Consider the following 22,340-nt stretch of genomic DNA (forward strand, 5'->3'; position numbering starts at 1 on the left):
TTCATTTGTAATGTTATGTATACTTGTTATAACGCTCTTGCTTGATATTATTAGCGTATCGTTGCAGAGAGTCATATTTTTATTTGTACTAAAATAAATAAATCAATCAATCAATTAATATTAAAGATTATCCTTATCATTGAAATACTTTTTTCATCTTCAAAAGTGACTACATTTTCACATTGTCACATTGCTATTAGCAGTTATTTTAATTTTAAAATTTCTTAAAATATATAAAAATAGATGTATTAGTATTTAAATAAAAATAATTATCATAACATAAAGAAAAATCTTTAACGGAACAAATTTATATTATATATCTTAATTTTAAATCAAATACATGAATTTCACATTTATAGTAATCTAACATTTTCAGCAATCTTATTCTCTAAGGTAATATAATATTGCGTCAACCAAACGCGCTAAAATTAATACCTTTATTAGGTATTGCAAATCTGAATTCCACCACCAAATAAATGCATTGATCCACTATTAACTATTAAACGATTACAATTCTTTGAATTCTTAACTGGTGGGAAGGAATAACGGAATATAATCAAATAAATGCATTGAACCACTATTAACTATTCCTTGTTTGGTTCGCTAAAAAATATTTGAAGGAAAATTGAATTAAAATTCCATGGAAAATAAATTCCATTGTTTAGTTTGTGAAAAAAAAATTTACTGAGAATATGAATTTCATTGTTTGGAATAATAAAGAATAATAGTATAATGTAAATATAACCTTACACAATAATAATAATATAGTAATAATAAGAGCAATTAGTAAAAAATGGTTAGGGTAAAATTGTCATATTAATTTTCTATGAAAAACTTTTTTTTATGAAAAATAAAATACTTAGGATGAGCTATGAATTAATTTTCCTCATTATTAAGAAAAACTTTTTTCAATAAAAAATATTTTTAATTCAACCAAACAACATAAAATATCATTTTCTTTCACTTTTAAGAAAGCATTTTTCATGAAAAATATTTTTCATCCAACCAAACGCCCCCATAATCAAAAAATAAAGTATAGTACATTCTCACCCTAAACAACATTTTCTTAATTTTAGATCTCCTAAAACCCTTCAAAAATCAAAACCCTCGCCCCTAAAAACACAACGAACTCATAATACAAAGGTCAAAGAGCTACTAGCTAGTTAGCTGAGAGAAAGAAATGGGGAAGAAAGACCAGAAGAACAATCAAGAAGAATTACTCAAAACCTTGGGAGATTTCACCTCTAAAGATAACTGGGATAGCTTCTTCACCATCAGAGGTAGCGATGATGCCTTCGAATGGTATGCCGAGTGGCCACAGCTTCAGGAACCTCTCCTCCCCCATTTATCCGGAGAGGCTCAGATTCTTGTCCCCGGTTGCGGCAACTCCAAGCTCTCCGAACACCTTTACGATGCCGGATACCGGAATATCACCAACATTGACTTCTCTAAGGTCGTTATATCTGATATGTTGAGGAGGAATGTCCGGAACCGGCCGGAAATGAAGTGGCGCGTCATGGACATGACTGATATGCAGGTAAGATTGTTTGAACTTTATAGAAACTGTAAGAATAATTATCCTTTGCTTACAATAATGTCTGTGTTATGTACATAGATTGATCATGATGTTGTTACTGAATGTGACTAAATGGATATTATATTTGGAGAAGTTATATTCTCTATATCCTCCATCATCAACAAAGCCGAAGACAACACTTCTAATAGCATTAGCATTTGACTGACTTTGAAATGATACTCATAAAGAAGCTAAGTAAGCCTTTCCCTTGGTTGTTTCACAATAGTTTAAATTTTAAACCCTCTAACTTTGATGAGAGAGCAGCTGATTGTTGAGTGTCATTGTGTCAAACATCTGTGTTAAACCATATCATACTTTAATGTTATGAATGTGAACATATTTGTACATGTTATGTGAATTTTTTCTTTTAAGCCTTGTTGACGGTGTTTGCAAATCCTCTCATGTTTTATCACCACTATCACTTGTTGGTTGCAAACCGCGCTCTCATGGGAGATAGATTTATTTTATTTTTTTAGGCAAACAGATTCTCTGCTGTGACTCAGTGAGACTAACAATAGCCTATGTGTAGAAGCTTTTTTAGACTTTAGGTTGTTATGAGATCCTTTGGTGTTTTTGGTGTCTCCGAGAATGTAATATTTGCCTTGCCTCAAGGACTTCTCCTTGCAGTCAGTGCAGCAGAAAATATCATTAGCTGTGAGGATATACTAGCTCTCTGTGCTCTAATAGTTGTTACTTCTCAGTTTACAAGTGAGAGCTTTGATGTTATTCTGGACAAAGGTGGATTGGATGCTTTAATGGAGCCAAAGCTCGGCCCTAAGCTAGGAAATCAATATTTAGCAGAGGTATTATGGACTCACACTTGAGAGTGTAATTTATCAATTTATGATGTTAATTTTATGCATGTACTCCAGAAATATACCTCCCGATTAAAGTATATCTTCTGAAGTCAAATTCCTGGCATTTTGTCTTTGGAAACCACCAGGTGAAAAGAGTGCTAAAATCTGGGGGGAAGTTTTTTTGTCTCACCTTGGCAGAAGCTCATGTATTAGGTATGAATGCGGACTTCAGAGTGTCATTGTCTTCCCCCCCATATCTCATCTTTTTGCCCCTAATTTTATATCTGACATTCTAATTTATGTAGCTTTTGTTTTGGATTGTTGGTACATAGAACATGGTTTTCATTTCATTATGTAGTGCTTACTTCATCTCCTTTTCTCAGGAGTGCTTTTTGTGAAGTTCCGCTATGGATGGAAAATGAGTGTTCATGCTGTTGCGCAGAAACCATCTGACAAATCTAGCCTGCAGACCTTCATGGTAATGGTTGAAAAAGATGAGTCCTCTATGTTGAGCCAAATATTCTCATCTTTTGATCAGTCATCTATTCATTCTCCTGGAAATCAGGTAAAACCAGTTGTCTAGTTTCTTCTTATATTTTCACTATTCCTATTGATGGTAGATAAATATGCATACTGTCTCCATTCTTCATTGATTTCTCCAATCACCTTGTGTTGACACAAGATTCTTAAGATCCAATTTCCCTTTCCCCTTCTTTCGTTTATTTTGTTGACTAACTTATTGTAAAGTTTTTATATATTTGGCTCTTTTCATATCAAGCTTGGTCTTATATGCTCCTTGCACTATAGGCTGATGGACTCCGGCAGGCACTTGAAGTTGAAAATAGAATTCGTGAAGAATATTCCAATAGCCTGGATATAATCTACTCACTTGAAGAGTTGAAGTTAGGAGCTAAAGGGAACTTGACAGAGCTCCATCCAGGTCAACGGCTGCAGCTAACTTTAGGCGAACCTGGGATTTCCAGCTTCTCATATAAAGCTGCACTTCTTGATGCCCGGGAAGAGTTTGGACCGTTCTCATATCACTGTGGGGTGTTTCTTGTTCCAAAGGTTTGTTAAACTGCTAAGTTCCAGCTCCATTTACTGTCGTGTCAAAAACTAAATAGTAAATAATATTGCACTAGTCTCTTGGTTGGTTGATTGAAAATTTACTACTTCAAATGCACAGATATACTCCCAATGGTGAGCTTGTTTTTATCTACATGTCATGCAATTTTCTAACAGCACTTTTTTGTGTTTTGTGGAAAGTAAGGATTAATCTTTGTTAATATGAGGATAGAGGAGTTCAATTATTTCTATAATCTGCAAGCACTCTGTGTCTGAGCCTTAGTGTTTCCCTACTATCTTTGTCCTTCGAGATGACAATGAACTTTGAATGAAAGACTTCAATAACAGCTTGATTAGCAGTAAAATTGTCTGTATGCACGTGCAGGCATTTATGCCATATTTATTACAGATGTAGACATGTAGTAAAGATTTCCTATAATGGTTGATTATTTTCCTACACTGCTTGAACCATAAATTCTAGTATTTTATTTTGTTGTGATATCACTTGCTCATTTTCATGGGAAATATTCTAACTAAAGTTGAGTTTTCAGACTCGAGCTCATGAATGGCTGTTCTCTACAGAAGAAGGTCAATGGATTATTGTGGAAAACTCAAAGGCTGCACGTCTAATCATGGTAATCTTTTTGCAGATTTTTTTTTTTTTTTTTTTTGGTTGAAAACATAGCCAATACTTTTTTGTTTGCATATTTTATATTGACATCTATAATGCAACAAATTCTGTTTCTTTAGATTTTACTAGATTCCAGCCATTTGAATGCTAGTATGGATGATATCCAGGTAATGCTTAGCTTTGTTCTAATGGATCCTTACGCATGTGGTGCTTTCAATGCATAAACTGATGTTTATTTCACTTAAATCTTCAGAGTGATCTATCTCCGCTAGTGAAGCAATTGGCACCTAGTGAGTGTGAAGATGGGTCCCAAATTCCGTATGTTGTCCTTCCATAAACTTTCTTTTCAGCAATTTTTGTGTTGACTGTTACTTTTCTTTTCCCCCTCTCCTATGTTTTCAATTTGCTAATTATCTCATGTAATGATAAACCCAAAGATCCATGCAGTTTGAGAAGCCAATCTCTTGAATCATCTATGAAATGGCTCTGGTATTCTTTTTATTGACAAACATTAAACATATACCCTATTATTACCATCCTGATCCTCAACTATTTTCCTCCAGCCACTGCCAATAATCCTTCAAAAATTTGAAGAGAGTGCTCAACAATGAGCGATTATATAGCTGAGAGAGAGGATAGTATTGGAAAAGGAAAATGAGTTTTCTTGGGTGCAGTGTGCACAGCTTCAGTCCTTTGTTTAGGAGGCTTTGGGATGTGTTGAGATTGAGGGATTGATAGATCTGGCGGGTGGAGAATAACCACCACCCGCCAGTTAGGCGGAAGCAAAATATGTGAGAACCAAAGAACAAGAGAATAAAGAGAATATATTATAGTGAAAGATTACAATAGAATATATCTCTATGTCTATGGACCTCTATATATACTAAACTAGATACTAAATTAACCTAATAGGATTAGGAAACTAAGCCCACCCTACTAGGAGTTTCCTAATATTCAATGAAGGTTTCCTAATATTCAACACTCCCCCTCAAGCTGGAACATTAAAGTTCTAAGCTTGGATTAAAATAAGCACTCTACCTCACTCAAAATTACAAATGAAAATTAAATGCAACTAGAGGTTAATAGTGTCGAATGGCTTCGGAGGGACAATGCAACCCTTGGAATGAAAGCACCAGGGGCGAAGCTTGTCATGAACATCCTTGGGAATGGAGGCACCAAGGGTAAAGACTAACACGAACACCATCGCAGCAACATAAGCACTCTAGGACGGATGACTTCAAAGAAGATTGCACTATGTCTGACCCTTCCTTGGGAATGAACACAAAGGCACCAAGAACGGAGCTGAACACAATCCTTGGGAATAAAGACGAAGACACCAAGGACGAAGCTAAACACGATCTTGGGAATGAACACACCGAGGGCGGAATTGAACACGAACCTCGGGAATGAAGATGAACACACCAAGGATAGAGTTGAACATGAACAACCTCCCGATAACACAAGAGAGCGGTAGAGACAAAAAGGGAGCAAAGAATAACAAAGGATGCAATAGAGCCCATAGTAATGAAGACAAAATAGCAAAGGATAACACACCGATTGTAGATAGTCGCTCTCCCCCTTACTTGAAACATGGGAAATAATCAAAGGCCTTTATAATAGTGCTGAAACTGAAGGCCCATGGGATAAGGCATACCGGAGATAAAGAAACAAACACGGTTATACCAAAACACAAACACCATGGGGAGAAGTTCGGCAACAAATTCAAAAAAGAACCTTCAAATTTCACCAAAAAGTCCAAAAATGGCAAGAGATTCTGCCTCAAGGGAGGTTTGACTGACGTTGACCATTGACCGGCGAAGTTGACCGGCGTTGACCGGTGACCAACGGAAGATCGGGAAACACAGGTAGATGCGTCTCCTCGAGACGAATCCAATGGTGGCAATGACGTCTCGAACGGAGATCGGAGCAGAAAGATCTGGCCGGAAAACGATAGCAGATCTCGACGGCGGTGGTGGCGCGTGTGGCGGCAGACGGCGACCGGATTTCACTCTGAAGCTCGCAACGAGGTTCCTAGTCGGCCTGTGGAGTTGGTTAGGGAGAAAAACCAATAGGCAAGCGACGGAACAAAGAAAACAGCCGCGGCAGTGGTGACCCTCTCTTATGGTGGCGAACTCCAGTGGTGACAGCGGCGACGGAAGGCTAAGGTTTATATTAAGGTTTTAATATTTGAAGAAAAATAGCCTAAGAAAGTAGGCTCTGATACCATGTTGAAATTGAGGGATTGATAGATCTGGCGGGTGGAGAATAACCACCACCCGCCAGTTAGGCGGAAGCAAAATATGTGAGAACCAAAGAACAAGAGAATAAAGAGAATATATTATAGTGAAAGATTACAATAGAATATATCTCTATGTCTATGGACCTTTATATATACTAAACTAGATACTAAATTAACCTAATAGGATTAGGAAACTAAGCCCACCCTACTAGGAGTTTCCTAATATTCAATGAAGGTTTCCTAATATTCAACAGGATGTTAGAATGTCTTCCGAAATGCCACCTTGTCTCATCGGCATGGATATTTTGTGTACCTTTCCATTTGGCAGATATACCACAGTTGTATGACATTGCATCTATGCTAAACCTTGGTGTCTATCGTAACAAAGTAAAATTTAACAAGTTCAGTAGTCCATAGATTAGGTTTACTATGAATTGTATTTGTGTATGGATCTTTGTTTGGAGATGAGATGACTTGCTAATGTTCACGAGATTGACTTTTTGACAGGTTTATGGCAGCAAGTGATGGAATCAAGAAGAGGAAGATTGTGCACGAGGTTCAGGAAACTCTTTTAGTGGCTAATATACATCTTATTATATTACTCCATATATTTTTATATGACTCCAGAAAATATTGGTCACTTCTAAATACAGAGCCAGCAGCGCATTCCTTCCTGCTTTCAAATTGAATGTCCAAGTTTGCTTGTTGGGCTTTTTTGTAAATAATGTTCATTTTCTAAAAGAAAAGTTTACATTTTGTTACACGTGAAAAGCCACTTTGTCAGCCTTTTTAAGAGAAAATTAAATGTTAAATAATGTTCCACTTTGTCAGCCTTTTTAAGCCACTTTGTTACACGTTGATATTCTTTGTATCAACAAAGTAGGATTTTCAATGGGATAGAGACTTGTAGTTTCACTGAAGCTTTACACAGTGCTCATTTCTCATCTTTATGTGTAGATCACATCGTCCTTGACTGGTCCAATAACTGTGGATGACGTTATATATGAACAAACTGATGAGAATATCAGCTGTCTGTTTCAATCAGATAATGTGATGTTCCGTCGCCTCACTTTTCAAAGAACTGAGAGTTTGGTGCAATCTGAGGCTGTGCTAACAAGTGAAGGATCACAGAAGAATAGAACTGACAAGGATCAGAAGAAAAACCTAAGATCTAAATCCAGAAAGAAGGGAAGTAAGACAAGTTCTGATGGTAATGTTTCTCTGTCCTGCCATATTTTTATGTGATTTAAGGAATTAAGTTCAACCAATGAGTTCTCTTTATTGTTCATTGTACCAAAAGTCCTTTCTTGCTGCTGGATATGGAGTGCTGTCATCTCCTCCATCCAATATCTAGCAGGGCTGAAGAAACCTGTCTCTTTAGGATCATGTTATATATTTGTCATATGTTCTTCATTTTTCTTAAGCCCCATTAGATCTTTCTTTCTTTTTCTAAATAGTGTTATATATGTTGGCTTACCACAGAATCAAGAAATGATTTGAGTGTTGATCACAGTTACTTGGCTAGTCCTTATCATACTGGAATCATTTCTGGACTTATGTTGATTTCTTCGTATTTGAGCAGTGCAGCATCAAAAAGAGGCATGGTAAGAGTGAAAATTTTTATTTGGGCCCTTTATAAAAGGACAGCTTCTCTCATCTATGCTACATCCTGTTCTTCCATTTTCTGCTCTCTTTATTCTCATGAATGAGGGAATCCTGAGCTTTGCTAGAGCTTCCCTCTGTGTCTAGTTGTAAGCCACACAGAAATGCCTATGGCTCTTTGAGACACTGTTAGGTGAAATATCTGTAATGTCCATTTCAAATGATTTTACACGAGATGGCCTTGCTCCTTTACATCCAGTTAAATCTTGTTCAGTTGTTCCTTAAACTTACAGTTTAATCCATCCAGGTGGAGTTGGTACCCTAGTGCTGATGATAAGCATGTTGCACTTTCCTGTTTAATTGTGTTTTTATTTTCTCCTTGTGGACATTTCAGCTATGCAGAGTATTTTTCAGTTGATTGTGGGATTGTATCATGGGTAGTATTAATAAGCAATATCTTATTTATAGGTAAATAAATTAAGAAGCTCTATTATTCAAGAGCTTGGGGGATACAACATGCTCCTCTGGTCTTGTTTCATTGTCTTGGACCTCTTAGTTATTTCCTGTTTAATCTTCTAAGTGCACTTTGTCTGCTCTTTCGGTAGCATCAAATTTGGGTCACGAGGATAGTATCCTGAACTGCTCATAGATTGTCTACTGATTTTGGTTGGGATTCTCCGAATTGTTTTATTAAAAAAATTAAATAAAAAGATTAGAGTAGTCTTTTATGCAGGTGGGTTGACACATTGACTCGCAAACTAAATTTGAAAATTATTGATTTTCCAGGTAACAACTGTTGTAATTGGTCTTGGAGCAGGATCACTTCCCATGTTTCTGCATAGGCACATGCCTTTCCTTGAGATTGAGGTAAGTTGATGTTAAGATGGTCTATCGTTATAGATTTGTTTAAATGGTAAACTGACTAATATAAAATTGCAGGTTGTGGAGTTAGACCCTGTGGTTCTAGATCTTGCTAGAGACTACTTTGATTTTAGAGAAGATGGAAATTTAAAGGTAAATCTCTATATTTTTCTCAAACATCTCCAGAAAATAGAAATTTAACACACCATTAAACCACAGGGAAAACAATCATGAAACTGCAGAGGGCCAAAAATGGGAATATTAATACAACTCATGAAACCAACACAACGTTTCTAATGGGAAATGATGATTATTCACATATAGAGGGAAGGAAAAACATGAAAATAGGATTTATATAGGAAGACTTGGTAGAGGATTAAAGCATGTGTTACTTTGTGCGCCAGGGGAATAGGGATTTGCAGAATGAGTTCTCTGTTTTAGCTTGTCGATATGTATTTTAGGAAACCTTAATAACTTCTTTCTGATTTTGTCTATGGTTTTGCAGGTACTTATTACTGATGGGTTAAAGTTTGTTAAAGAGGCAGCTCACCTTGTCACTTGTAGTAGGGAAACTGATCTATCCAAGTTAAAGGACTCTACTGTATCTGATGCAGAATCCAATAGCACTCCTCACATTGATATTCTTATTGTAGATGTGGATTCTTCAGATTCTAGGTAAATGGGGCTCAAAATTTAACTAATTGTGGTTCACTTGGTAATTTTCTTCAATCTTTTAGCTCACTTGTCATAAAAAAATCTTTTACCATTGAATTTATGCAGTTCTGGTTTGAGCTGTCCTGCTGTAGATTTTGTGGAAGAGTCATTTCTTACAGCTGTAAAAGATTCTCTCTCTGACCAAGGTCTCTTCATAATCAACTTGGTCTCTAGGTCTCCTGCCATTAAAGACACTGTCTTTTCAAGAATGAAACCGGTGAGAATTAAGTACTAGTGAACTGTATTTCTCAAACAATATTGTTTTGTGATCTTTCCCTATCAAATTTGCTATGATCAATGGAGGTTCACAAGATTGTGTGCTTTTGATTTTGCTGCATGCTGAAATTTTGGTGTTTTGTGCAAAACCTATTGCAGATGTTTCATCACCTCTTCCACCTTGAGCTTGAGGAAGATGTCAACGAAGTTGTGTTTGCTCTCAAGACAGAAAGTTGTATTCCTGAGAATCGCTTTCCTGAAGCTGCTGATCAACTCTCAAAGTTGTCGAACCTAGAACAATCACGGTTTGGCAAACCCATAATAGATGCGGCTAAGAAGATCAAGCGGATAGTATGATTTTTAAAACGAGAATCATGTATTTATTGGTCAAGATATCTGAGTCATTCTGTCAAAGAGGAGGGGATGGTATCATTGGCTAGCTCCCACCCTCCCTCCAAGCTTTAAATGGAATACTTCACATTGGTATATGCCAATTCCCAAATGTTACGTTCTAGCTACCGAGTGTACGTTGTATTTTTCTGTTTTTGTTTTTTACTCCATAAATGACCTGTATATTTCCCTGCCTGGGACATAATGTGAATAATCGTGTGATGAGTGGCGATATATATATTGCCTCTTCAGAGAAGTCATGTGAGGCATTGCATTTCTTATCTTAATATGAAAATATATATGATCTATTTTAATATGATTATACTTCCTGGAGGGGAAACAACACTTTTCTTAAATTATATGAAAATAACAACCACCTTTAATATGACTAGGGAAAATTATATTGTTGTCATTCTGTCCATTTTTTAAATTATATTGTTGTCATTTTGTCTCGAAAGATTAGAGTGATGTAAATAGTACAATTGTCAAACAATAGATTAATATTCATCTTGCATTACAGACTCTAGTCAAAAATAAAATTTAAATTATATATTTAAAATTAACATATTATATACTTTCAGTTACAATTAACATATTATATACCTTTAATTTTTTTTATAGTACATAATTTGTTAATTAAAAATACATAATATGTTAATTGCTAACATAGTATGTACCTTTAATTTTTTTTGCAGATATATAATTTGTTAACTAAAAATACTGCAAAGTCCATGGTATAATTTGCCATGAACAATGCAAAACTTGGTTGACTGAACTGTAGTCTGTCCAAAATTTTGTGAACTCAAATGGGTTTAAATACAACACGCCTGAAAACATGTGTTTATATATATAAATAAATCAGCTACACGAGAGTCATACACACCTACAAAATTGTATACCTAATAAATTTGGTAGAAGTTCAAGTAAAGGAGAACCAGAAATAATTCCAAAACTGCAATAAAATTACTACTAAGATTTAGACCTTGTCTTCTGGGCGTATTGTTCATATTTCTTGGCGATCGCATCCTCGGACAAAATATCCCACATCTGCAAATAATTATGCAAGAAGGGCATTACTCTACAATTCAACCAAAAGAACAAACAATAACGAAAGGCAATGAAGAGTATTCACTCACTTGAAGCTTTCCTTTCGAGCCACCTATCGCCAGCAAAAAAGGACAGTCGTCTGAGAAGGAAACCGAAAACACAGCCCCCTGGCAGAGAAACAAAGGAAGTTCTGGTTACATTTCAAGGCCTAATGTCTACCATCATGTTTCAAGCATTGATCTTGTGCAAATATATAACTAACATATTTTGATTTTTGAAAGCAAACCAACTTTACAATATACGTACAGCTTTGTGGTTCCTTGTGGCAATACATGAAGGTTGATTGTTGGACAAATCCCATAATTTTACCTGCAGTACATGGTCATTAATCTTACCGGATACAGTTAAGAGATACCAGGAATATAAAAGAGACAGGAGAAGATATGAATACCGTTTTATCTAGGGATCCTGTTGCAAGAAGCTACCAAAAAATTAAATAAATTAGTTCAATAAGGAAGAAGACCAAAAAAAAAAAAAAACATGTCCATCTAAGAAGAGAACATAACATACATTTGGGACCAATGGATTAAAGGAAATTGAGCAAACTGCTTTATCATGAGCATGGAGAGTGAAATTTGGCTTCATCTCAGAAGTAGAACTAGGATTAGCAGCCCGGATATCAAAACTAGTAATCATTCCATTCTCCAAGCTGACCTGAAATATTTTAGTTCATTCTACATAAGCAGGCAATTTTCTAAAACTGTAGTGCATACCGAATTACTTCTGAAAAATCATAATTGACTTCCCATCTCCAGTACTCAAAACTAGCTTAAAGCTCAATATTGATGTTCAACAAAGATAAGGCACTAACCAGAAATGAATGCTCAGCATTTGGATCCCATTTCAAGCTTTCAACTTGGTCAGCCACTGAAAATTTAAATCCTTCGTGGGACGGTTGCCTTACATCTTTCTGCAACATGTAACATCAAGCAAATTAGCATCTTCCACTATGATAAACAAAGGCCTAACCATCTATCAACCCCCTTCTCAATCTAGGGAGAGAATGGATTAAAAATATCAGGAGACAAGTGACATCACCAACAAAACAGAACGATCAAATGATCCAGAAAGAAGAATTTGTGGCTTAAATGGATTCCATGCAACTGCTTGCACCTGAAAATGTACAAGGTGAACAATCAAACTTTGAAATGTAGGTTTCTCTTCCTAAACTAGTGTGTGTAAATATAGATACAAAAAGCACCCGCCTTCAATACTTTGCTCAAAAAATAGGAAATGACACAAAATACAAACCTCATAGGTTCAGAACAAGCAAACTACAGTGAATTACTATACTAGTCTTCTGGACCAGGGCTAGTCTAACAAGATTAAAAATAAAATGATTTTCAGATATTTGTGTGCTGAGAAGTACTGCGTATAAATTTTGACATAGAGCAGTAAGCCTTTTCAAGTAGAAAAAGAAAAAGGATACTTAAAGTCTGTCCCATTTCAAGAAGCTGTGAGATTTAGAATAAGTTACCCAAGATGAGCATATGAAAGTAAGCACAATGAACACAAGACTGTAAATATATACATGTGATGTGTGCTTCATTCAGGAACCTCAACAAGAATGAAGTTGGATAACAAGGATAGAGAATAGAAATGGCTCAACAAATCACATAAGAAATAACATTTCACACTTGCCTTGTCAACATGGTCATTCATGGTGAGATTACACGTTCCAGTTGACACATCCCAAATCTTGACTGATTTGTCAGCACTACCACTGGCTAGAACATTCCTGCATAAGATGATAACGATGGTAAGATACAACATTTTCAAGTAACCTGATATCTGACTGATAATTAGAACTAAAATAAAACTTCCAAGACCTATACTCCTTGTTCCAAGCAAGGCCAAGTACGGAATCGGTGTGGCTGTCCTTTTTGTATTTGATTGATTTCTGAAATGAAAAAGAAGTAAACTTGGTAAGAGGTAATAAGTTTCTTGAGGTTTACACCACCAGCTGAAAATAAATGGATAATTATCCAACCAACCCAAATACCCAATACAAACCCGACTAGAACCAAACCAGCCAACCCCGCAAACTTCAGGCTTTGGATTTCCTATTTCACAAGCCGAAATAATCAGGTACCTGAATTTTTTGGGGATTGAGCCAAAACCTGAGTACCTATTCCTAGCCCTACAGCTAATGGAAACGTAAGAAACACTCTCCCCCCATATGTGATTATATATCAAATTTGTCATATGTTAATAAGATCATGGCACAAAAGAACTTTGTTATTAACAGTTAACTTAAATTATCCAAAGGTTCAATAATAGCAGAAAGAAGTTTAAAAGAAACAACAAAGGTTGCAAAATTATATATTTTACATGTTTGCAATAGAATACACATCAGTGTACAGATTTTTCACTGCACCAAATTAGTGAATCCCATCCCCTCTTTTTTTGGTGTTTCAATCTTTCAACAATAAAAATATTTACAGCAAGATCATGCATCATCCAATGCTCTTCAACCGACCAAAGTGGAACTGCATTCATGACATGTGATTGATCATATGCTTAAGAAGTATATTTCTTATTATTAGAATAAAGGGGCATGCTCAAATTTAATTAAATTTGTTGTTAACATTATATGCACATTGGTCACATGCCATTTTGATATGACAAAGGAGAGTGCCAAGGTTTAAGTACCCAAAGAATTGCAGTCTATTAACTTTTTGTTCAAGCTTAATACAGTATTAGACTATTATTTCAATTAGTACGAGTTTACTCTGTCCAAAATATATGCACTATTTCAAGAAAAGAGCATTCATACAAAAGGGGCATTGCTTAGTTTGATAAGGTGAGGCCTGCTAGACATAGAGGTCAGGAGTTTAAATATTCCATTGCCCACCAAGATTTCAAATAAATAAAACCAGTAATAGATAAAAGTGTGTGCATAAAATGATGCAAGAAATGGCAGAAGAGGAGACTAATTAATACTTCTAAATAAAAGTGCTAAAAAAATCAATTCATATCTGCACCTTCTTCCCTTTCTTCCCCTTCTTTTTTTCAGCAATGCCACCCAGGATAACTGATGGTTGGACTTCATCCATCTGAGCACAAAGAAGTGAAGAAAGAACGATCAGAATAATGTACAAAAAGTCCATGTACAGAAAGTCCATAAAGAGTTCTTATACAATGTCAAGGTCCCAAATCTCAATGGCTGGTTCCATGGAGCCCACAGCAATAAAGTTCCCTACAACCATACAAGAACTTGTTTACATAAGATCATATAACTTTATAGAAAAAAGAGAGTGTGAAAGAGTATACTGTCCAATGATTTGTATTTATGTGAGATGCCTCAAAACAGGAGAAAATCTTAGGCAAACTAACTCTACACAAGTTTAACTTGTGCATTGAAATCTTGTGGTTAGTATATAACAAATTATAATAGCATCACACCTTTCTCCCCCCCTTTAAGAGGGCAATCAAGCCATGCTGTACAAAGAGGAAATGCCGGAATTATGATATCATGGTGAACATACATGTTCAATTCAGTATCTGTTGAATCCTCCAATATCCAAACCTGTTAGGAGTGATCAAACTTGATAGTCAACACTTAATGGATTAGAAATGAGGAGTGCATTCAGGGGTAGATTTAAGTAATTTATTCACCAATTAACCATCACATGCCTCGAGGTGACTGACATCATCTTCATTACGTGCACAAACTATAACAGCATCATCAGGTTTTATAGCTGTGTCCTCTTCCTCTTCAGAGTCATTGTCCTGAAATTGAAACAAAAATGTGCTTGTTGAATGAAATGGAAAAGTTGATACAATAACAAAGAACAGAAAAGAAGGGGGAAAACGTTGTGATAGTTTGCTAAATGCAGGATAAGGAGTCTGAAAATTGCATTAGAAATTGATTGAACGTACATCCTTATCTTTAAGATACGGATCCATGTCATTACTTGCATAATACAAGTCCTTAAGTCCCGGACCAAAGAGCTCGATGCCTAGTAATCAATGAGGGAAAGAATACAAATTAAAATAAAAATTAAAAAAAATAAAAAAAAAAAAAGAGAACCAAATTAAGTTTCAGACGTAAAATTTCATACATATAATGTGAAAAGTTTAACAAATGAATCTCAATGTATAACCGTAAAATGACTGAACTACAGTGGTGCTGATAATATCACAAAATAACATGTGTAACTAAGGTAGAGCATACATAGTAAAAGACAACAAGTTTAAAGGAGTAACATAGTCATAAACAAAGAATATCTATGGCAGTAGTTATAGGTACCATCTTCCTCATCATCATAATTGTCCATGTCCAATTCCCTCAAAGCATCAGTTAGATCAACTGTGGTGTCCTTAGAATCCTCATTATGTGCATCCGCTGCAGCTGATTCATGGTCAACTTCATCATTGTTGTCATTTCTAGATGTATCAACATCCATTTCTGGATCAGTTTCTTCATCAGCTTCATCACTGCAATGTTTATAGAAGACATTAAAAAATGGCATGCATACAGAAAGATTGAGCATGTTAAATAAAAAAAAGAACTAGTCAAATTTCATTAGTTTTAGGATCATTCCAACTCCAATTTTACATCTACAATTTGATATTTCTACATATGCACTATTCAAGATGAGTAGATTCTTGATAGGGTAGTTGGAAACCATGAAGAAAAACCAACAAGCTCCATTTTATATAAGCTAAATTCCTGGAAAATTTTCATCAACAGGCTCCTTCACAGCCTTAGGACTTTGGCATCAACCCAACACTGAGATGAGAGCATTTTAATTTTTAACACTTTTGGCAATGAGCAGAAAGGATTTACCCCCCCACCCCCTATTTCCCTCTTTAAACATTAACATGGAAAGTGGGATCTTCACTGGTTTAATAAAGCTGTTTGTGGAACTTGAACTTGTGAGCTAATGATCTATATTGAGTGCTTGCCGCAACACCAAGCTTCACAAAATAGCTTATTTTGTTTTAAATGTGAAGAATGTATACAAAATCTGATTGTTTATAACAAACCTTTAAAAAAAATTAAGTACTTTAGGTTTCCAAGCTTATAACAACAGTATCTCATGTTTATGGAAAAAAAAAAAAAAAAAAAAAAAAAAAGAGAGAAAGACATAGTTGAATGATACCTTTTTGTAAGAATGCCACTCTTCAAAATCTCTTCAATTTCTTCTTTCGAAGGAGGCTCAGCTGCAGCGGGGACTGACTTAGCAACCCCCTTAGGAACCCAGGAAATAGCTGCTATCATTATTATCTAGCTTTATTTTCTGCATTAACGACCCAAATAAAATAAAATAAAACCTTAATTAGAACAGAGACATAAATCAAAATCTTATTTGAAATCAGAATTGAAGCAATCAATATTCAAGACTTTTCTATATACCAAAGCAACAATGAGTTTCTGTCTAAGCAATCCAAAAAAAAAAAAATCTGTACATATATAGATAAGTGTATATAGGTGAGAAAGAAAACCTGATTTTATTCTTCAAGGTAAACAGCGGCAGATTGAGAGAGAGTGATCGAAGCCGCGGTGGCGGGGAACCTGTAGAGGGCTGAGGGGCTGGTGTGGAGGCGGTGGGTTTATTAGTACTCGGGTTTTAGGTTCAACTTTTATATCAGAGAGCAGTTTTCTTTTCCTTTTCTTTCTTTTTTATTCTTGTAATTCCATTAGCAATTAAAAAGAGTCGGCTTTTCCTTTAAAAAAAAAAAAAGAATAAGGGTCAAATAGGTCATCCAATTGTAAACCAACATATAATTAGGCCACTCAATTCAAAAAAAAAACTACAATTAAGTTCTTAAACTACACAAATTCATACAATTTCACCAAAAATAACTTGTTTGATACGCTGACGTGTCGGTTTCCAAATTTAAAAATAATTTTTTTAACTTTTATTTTAATAATTTTAAATAAAAATTTGTTTTAAAATTTATATATATAAAAAAAAAAGAAGATAAACAGTCGGGGACGAAGGGGTCTCCGGCCAGCCATGGAGAACCCTTCATCTCCACGGCTGCCCGGAGACGAAGGGATCCCCTTCGTCTCCTGGCTTACCAAAGACGAAGGGAGCCCGTCATCTCCTTGCTGGCCGGAGACGAAGGGGTCCCCTTCGTCTCTGTGGCTGGACGGAAACGAAGGGGTTCCGTCCAGCAACAGAGACGAAGGGCTCCCTTCGCCTCTGGCCAGCCAGGAGACGAAGGGGATCCCTTCGTCTCCGGGCAGCCATGGAGATGAAGGGTTCTCCATGGCTGGCCGGAGACCCCTTCGTCTTCGGCAGTCAGAGTTTTTTTTTTTTTTTTTTTAAATTTTAAAATAATTTATTATTTAAAATTATTAAAATAAAAGTTTAAAAATTATTTTTAATTTTGTAACCCACCCAACAGGTAAACAAGTCATTTTTGGTGAAATTGCATGAATTTGTGTAGTTCAGGGACCTAATTGTTGCTTTTTTGAGTTGGGTGGCCTAATTGCATTTTGGTATGTAGTTGGATGGCCAATTTGACCCTTATTCCAAAAAAAAAAAAACAACAAAAAAATAGGTTTGGAAACCTACAAATATTTTTCACCACCAATAATTTTTTAAAAAGTTACTCATTTTTATAAATTATTTTAATTTTTAAGTGTTTGAATGAATATCAAAAAATTATTCCTTTTTTTTGACCTAAAATTATGCTCTGTTGGGTCGGGTGGGCCCTTAGGGTTGGAGTTCAACCCTTTGGAATAAAATTAATAAATTATATGTATTCTGTTTGATTCATTTTCATAGCATATTATTTGTTATAATAATAATAATAATTTAAAAACATAATAACTCTTAATCAAAGTTATATCTCTTGTTTTTTTTTTTTTATTACAAGGAAGGGGGATATACCCTACATAAACAAACTTTCGAACCTATTACCTCCTACCTAAGGGAGCAACTTGATACCAATGGACTACAAGCCACTTGGTAAAATTATATCTCTCATTTATGTCTATGTTTTTAATACTAATCATTTTGTACATTGAACTTTTAGAGTGTACTATATATAATTTTTTGAACAAAAATTTCCCTAACATTATAACTTCTGTTATCTTTTTTCATTATTATTGTTACCATACACATGCATCCATTATATATTTTCTTAGAGTAAATTACACTTTTGGTCCTGTGACTATTGTGGTCTTGCTAATTTGAGTACTTGACTTTCAAAACTATCAATTTAGTCCCGTAATTATGCAATTTTTAACACATCTAGTCCTGCCGGCCAAATCGCCGGTGAAATATTGCCGGAAAAACATAAACCTTCTTAAATTAGTTATTCATAGGGACAAAATGGTCACTCTAAGTTTTTAGAAAAGGGGAAACCTGTGGAGATTTTTTATTTTCGTCGTCCAATTTTCGGAACCGAGGAGCTTCCGGCACTGAGGCTAATAGACGCGTCAATGAACCAGTTGATGGGGACAATTCCGGCGGAGTTGTGTGAGTTCTCAAACGAACTGAAATTTGAAACAAATCAAATGAGTCAAAATCTAACTATTTCAAACCAAACCGAAACCAAATCAAACTAAAATTAAAAGCCCAATGATTTTGTTTTGAAAAAAAAAAAAACATCTGAATATATATCAAAAACTTATAAAATTCTCAATTCTCTAACTCAAAAATTTATAGTACGAAAAGAGGAGTATAAAATAATATATTCTATTAGGAATTGTATTACACTATTTTACAATATTAGAATAGAAATTTTAATATAGAATTATAGTACGAATAGGAAAGTAGAAAACAATATATTCTATTAGGAATTGTATTACACTATTTTACAATATTACGCAAATCTTAATAGTATATGACTGTTTTAGGTGGAATGTTAAAGTTGAGGATTTTGTTTTTATATATATAGATATAGATATAGATATAGATTATTGTTATTATTATTGTTATTATCATTATTATTATTATTATTATTATTATTATTATTATTATTATTTAATGACAAGTATTTCTTGGACCCATTTGCAAAAAAATTATTAAATATAACGTATTAACTTGGGTGATTTTAAAAACTGAATTGGCATTTTATGATATAAAAGGTGTCGCAGTAAGCAAAGGTCTAGCCTCTCTGGTTCATGTTCAGTTGTGTTACCATGATTTACATCCTCCCAAATGCTCTGTTAGATCGGGGTGTGGGGCCTTAGGATTGGGGTTCACCTTTTGGAAAGAATGATATAAAAGGTGTGGTGCCTAACAAACTATAATAAATTAATAAATATTGATTCTTCATATATAAAAACATATATGTACTTCGGACTGATTGAGAAGACAATATGCATGCTGTTGAGCCATTCTTTTAAATTCTTTATGAGAAACACTTGGCTAAGAACAATGACACTGACAATATTAGAACTACAATGCATCACACAACCCAAGTTGCATTATACATACTCCATAGGAATTAGGATACATACTCCATAGAAAATAGGGATGTGAAATCCCCATGAGTAGTTCACTTGATTCTCAGGTGGTAGATGCATCTAAAGAAATAGGAGCATTACGAATTAAAGAGTTCTAATTTTATTTTTTGATGTAGCGGGCACTGATAAGCTATTTTTTTCATGTGGGTCTCAATACATATGTCTACATCATTTTCCGTATGGAGTAAAAGTCAAGAATAAAAAAATGAGAATACACCATTGCATTTCAGTCATAAGAAACACTTGGCTAAGCAGTAAGCACCAACATCTCATCATATGAAGTAAAATTTAGTGCAATTAACAGAAGCACAAATTGAAAAAAAAAAAAAAAAAAAAGATATTCATGGAGTCTACTGAACACCTTAGTAAACAATCTAAGGTGCCATCCTTATCTAACAAAACATTTCAAGTTCCACCATCACCATTGCTTACAGTCCTTAAACCAACCAGTCCTTCAGCATAGTCTTTGCCCTTGATGACAATTTGTGCTTTTGGAGATGTGCACGAGGGAAGCACACCAACTCCCTTAGGAACTTGATCACCGTGTAGCCATCTTTTATACAATCAGACAACTCTCTCTAGTATAGGGGATTTTGAGAGCAGCATTTTCACAAAAAGCATTTCAACTGTGGATCCACAATACATATCAATCTTGATTGTTTTAAGCATTTTTAGATCCTGACTAATAATGCAACTCTCTGGATCCTTCAAAAGTCTTGAAGCAGCTTCTATGCGTGCAGCTTTTATGCGTGCAGCTTCTATGCGTGCAGCTTTTATGCGTGCAGCTTCCATGCGTTCAGCTTCTATGTCATCATCTTCCATGGCTTCATCTTCTATGAAGTCATCTTCAAAGGCCTACAACTCAACAACAAATAAAATAAAATAAAATAAAATAAAAATGTACAAATAACCATGAGGACTTAAAGAAAACAAAAAATCAGGATGGGCATATATACTCTATAAAGGTTTAATTTTTGTCTCACAAAACTTACTCCAGTAATGTCCAATTCACATAGGTTGGGAGATTTTTGAAGCAACTGCAAAACACCCTTGAGCTGCTTTTCAATGGAAAACTCTAAAGAATCCAATTTGATTACTTGCATATTTATTGCAGTTGGGAAGGAGGCTACTTCAACATCTTCCCAATTCTTTAACAAAAAAAGAAAGATTATATGAGACTTGAAAACAACTCTAACAAACCAGAAGGAAAAGAATATTTAATCTGTCAATACTATAGTCCATATATATATATATATATATATATATATATATATATATATATATGAAGGAAGATAGATTCTAACCAGCAAGTAGCACTCCATGCAAAGAACCTTAATTGCTTTCAAATGAAGTGCAAACCATCTCAATTCAACCGCACAGACATGACTAATAATAGACAAGCTTTCAAGTTTTGGAGCATTACTCTTAAAATTATTGATCCCTCTACAATTCCTTAAATCAAGCTTCTCAAGATTAGGAATACTATACACAATTCCATTAGCATTATCGTTAAAGTTAACACACCAGAAATCTAATGAAGTGACACAGGGAAAAATACAAGGAGCATTTGGACAAACACTCCAAAATTCTGTCCTTTACCTCTACCGGTAGATGACTTATTCGATCCAGTACCGTTTTGATTCGCACTGCAGGTTGAGCCATGAAACTGAAACAACAATGAGGCGTCAGTCAAAATCAAAAGCCAAAATCGTTGGGAGAATCTGCAAGATTTGGTAAATAAAAGGAGATTAGGAAGAGTTGGGAAGAAAAAAAATGAAAGAAACCCTCACCTCTGTAGCCTCTGCCCTCTGATGTTTTGGTTTGGACCTTCGCGGACCTCTGTAGAGTGTACACTTTCTCAACGGTCAAGTAAGTGTGCTTGGCAAGCCTGGACGATGGTCTATTATTCCATTTACTTACCTTAATTATTTGTTTCCCATTTAAGGCAATTATTCCACTTACTTATTTAATTAGTTGTTTCCCATTTAAGGCAACTATTCCATTTACTTATTCAATTATTTGTTTTCCGTTTTGTGTAATTAATTGTGTTTGTATAACATAGAGTTAATTCCAGCAATGGTCTTCCGAGTATTGTAATTTTTCAAAATTAGTCCTCGTTTTTTAATTTGGACGAAATAAACCCTTGACTATCATATTTGTTCCATCATTAGTCCTTCCGTGAACATTCCATTAGACAACCGTTAAGTGAAGGGATAAAAGCGTATTTTCCATAGATAGGTATCTTCCAGGTTGACGAGTTCAATATCCATGGCGGCATATTCTAAACTCGTCGGGTAGTGCAACACATGCAGATATGAACAACCACTTAGAAGTGATTGAAGCTTTGTTGCACTAAATATAAAGACAATTTTGTAGATAGTGATTGAAGTTGTGTTGCAGATATGAACAACCACTTATTTCTTTTGTAGTTTGTACTGCAATTTTTTTTGGTATTGTATTCAATAAGAATAGTTGTTTAAAACTATCATTTTATTTTTTATTTGTTTTGATTGTATATAAATAAATATTTTGTCACTGTATACATTGAATGTATAGTATTTTGAATTCTATTGTTAAATAAATTTTTTTAATACTTATTGAGTTCAAACATCTCTCATTTTGAGTTTAATCTAAAACATATATATGTAAGTTAATTAGTAAGAATGTACCTTAACATAATCCTCTAATACATTTAACCAACATTATATTAC

At 34.8% G+C, this 22,340-nt stretch overlaps 3 protein-coding genes across 7 annotated transcripts; 1 reads left to right on the forward strand and 2 right to left on the reverse strand.

Annotated features, from left to right (window-relative positions):
• Window positions 1–1,045: 1,045 nt before the first annotated feature.
• LOC109170223 (methyltransferase-like protein 13) lies at window positions 1,046–10,377 on the forward strand. Its single transcript, XM_019319233.1, has 16 exons — window positions 1,046–1,537; window positions 2,278–2,379; window positions 2,520–2,586; window positions 2,757–2,938; window positions 3,181–3,441; window positions 3,990–4,073; window positions 4,189–4,236; window positions 4,323–4,387; window positions 6,816–6,864; window positions 7,266–7,518; window positions 7,791–7,912; window positions 8,697–8,777; window positions 8,850–8,924; window positions 9,277–9,446; window positions 9,552–9,702; window positions 9,861–10,377. Exons 1-16 carry the CDS (start codon window positions 1,181–1,183, stop codon window positions 10,056–10,058), a joined length of 2,265 nt encoding a protein of 754 aa, XP_019174778.1. The 5' UTR covers window positions 1,046–1,180; the 3' UTR covers window positions 10,059–10,377.
• Window positions 10,378–10,857: 480 nt separating this feature from the next.
• On the reverse strand, window positions 10,858–16,783 carry LOC109170225 (periodic tryptophan protein 1 homolog). Of its 5 annotated transcripts, XM_019319237.1 has the most exons (18): window positions 16,650–16,783; window positions 16,549–16,552; window positions 16,307–16,452; window positions 15,451–15,638; window positions 15,081–15,160; window positions 14,835–14,930; window positions 14,604–14,727; window positions 14,339–14,397; window positions 14,183–14,254; window positions 13,028–13,098; window positions 12,840–12,936; window positions 12,237–12,311; window positions 12,010–12,108; window positions 11,709–11,852; window positions 11,590–11,619; window positions 11,445–11,507; window positions 11,228–11,305; window positions 10,858–11,138 (listed from the first exon to the last, which is right to left on the reverse strand). In XM_019319237.1, exons 3-18 carry the CDS (start codon window positions 16,423–16,425, stop codon window positions 11,061–11,063), a joined length of 1,473 nt encoding a protein of 490 aa, XP_019174782.1. In that variant the 5' UTR covers window positions 16,426–16,452; window positions 16,549–16,552; window positions 16,650–16,783; the 3' UTR covers window positions 10,858–11,060. The 5 variants fall into 5 exon arrangements, with proteins under 5 accessions (XP_019174782.1, XP_019174781.1, XP_019174780.1 ...); XM_019319236.1 differs by lacking the exon at window positions 16,549–16,552 and having other exon boundaries at window positions 16,307–16,444; window positions 16,655–16,783; XM_019319235.1 differs by lacking the exon at window positions 16,549–16,552 and having other exon boundaries at window positions 16,307–16,444.
• A 3,410-nt stretch (window positions 16,784–20,193) lies between these two features.
• LOC109169853 lies at window positions 20,194–21,464 on the reverse strand. Its single transcript, XM_019318740.1, has 4 exons — window positions 21,420–21,464; window positions 21,229–21,350; window positions 20,622–20,777; window positions 20,194–20,484 (listed from the first exon to the last, which is right to left on the reverse strand). The coding sequence occupies exons 2-4, from the start codon at window positions 21,289–21,291 to the stop codon at window positions 20,194–20,196; spliced, it is 510 nt and encodes a 169-aa protein (XP_019174285.1). The 5' UTR covers window positions 21,292–21,350; window positions 21,420–21,464.
• Between the last annotated feature and the right edge of the window lie 876 nt (window positions 21,465–22,340).

Source organism: Ipomoea nil, unplaced genomic scaffold (genome assembly GCF_001879475.1).
Source record: "Ipomoea nil cultivar Tokyo-kokei standard unplaced genomic scaffold, Asagao_1.1 scaffold3321, whole genome shotgun sequence".
Lineage (NCBI taxonomy): Eukaryota > Viridiplantae > Streptophyta > Magnoliopsida > Solanales > Convolvulaceae > Ipomoea > Ipomoea nil.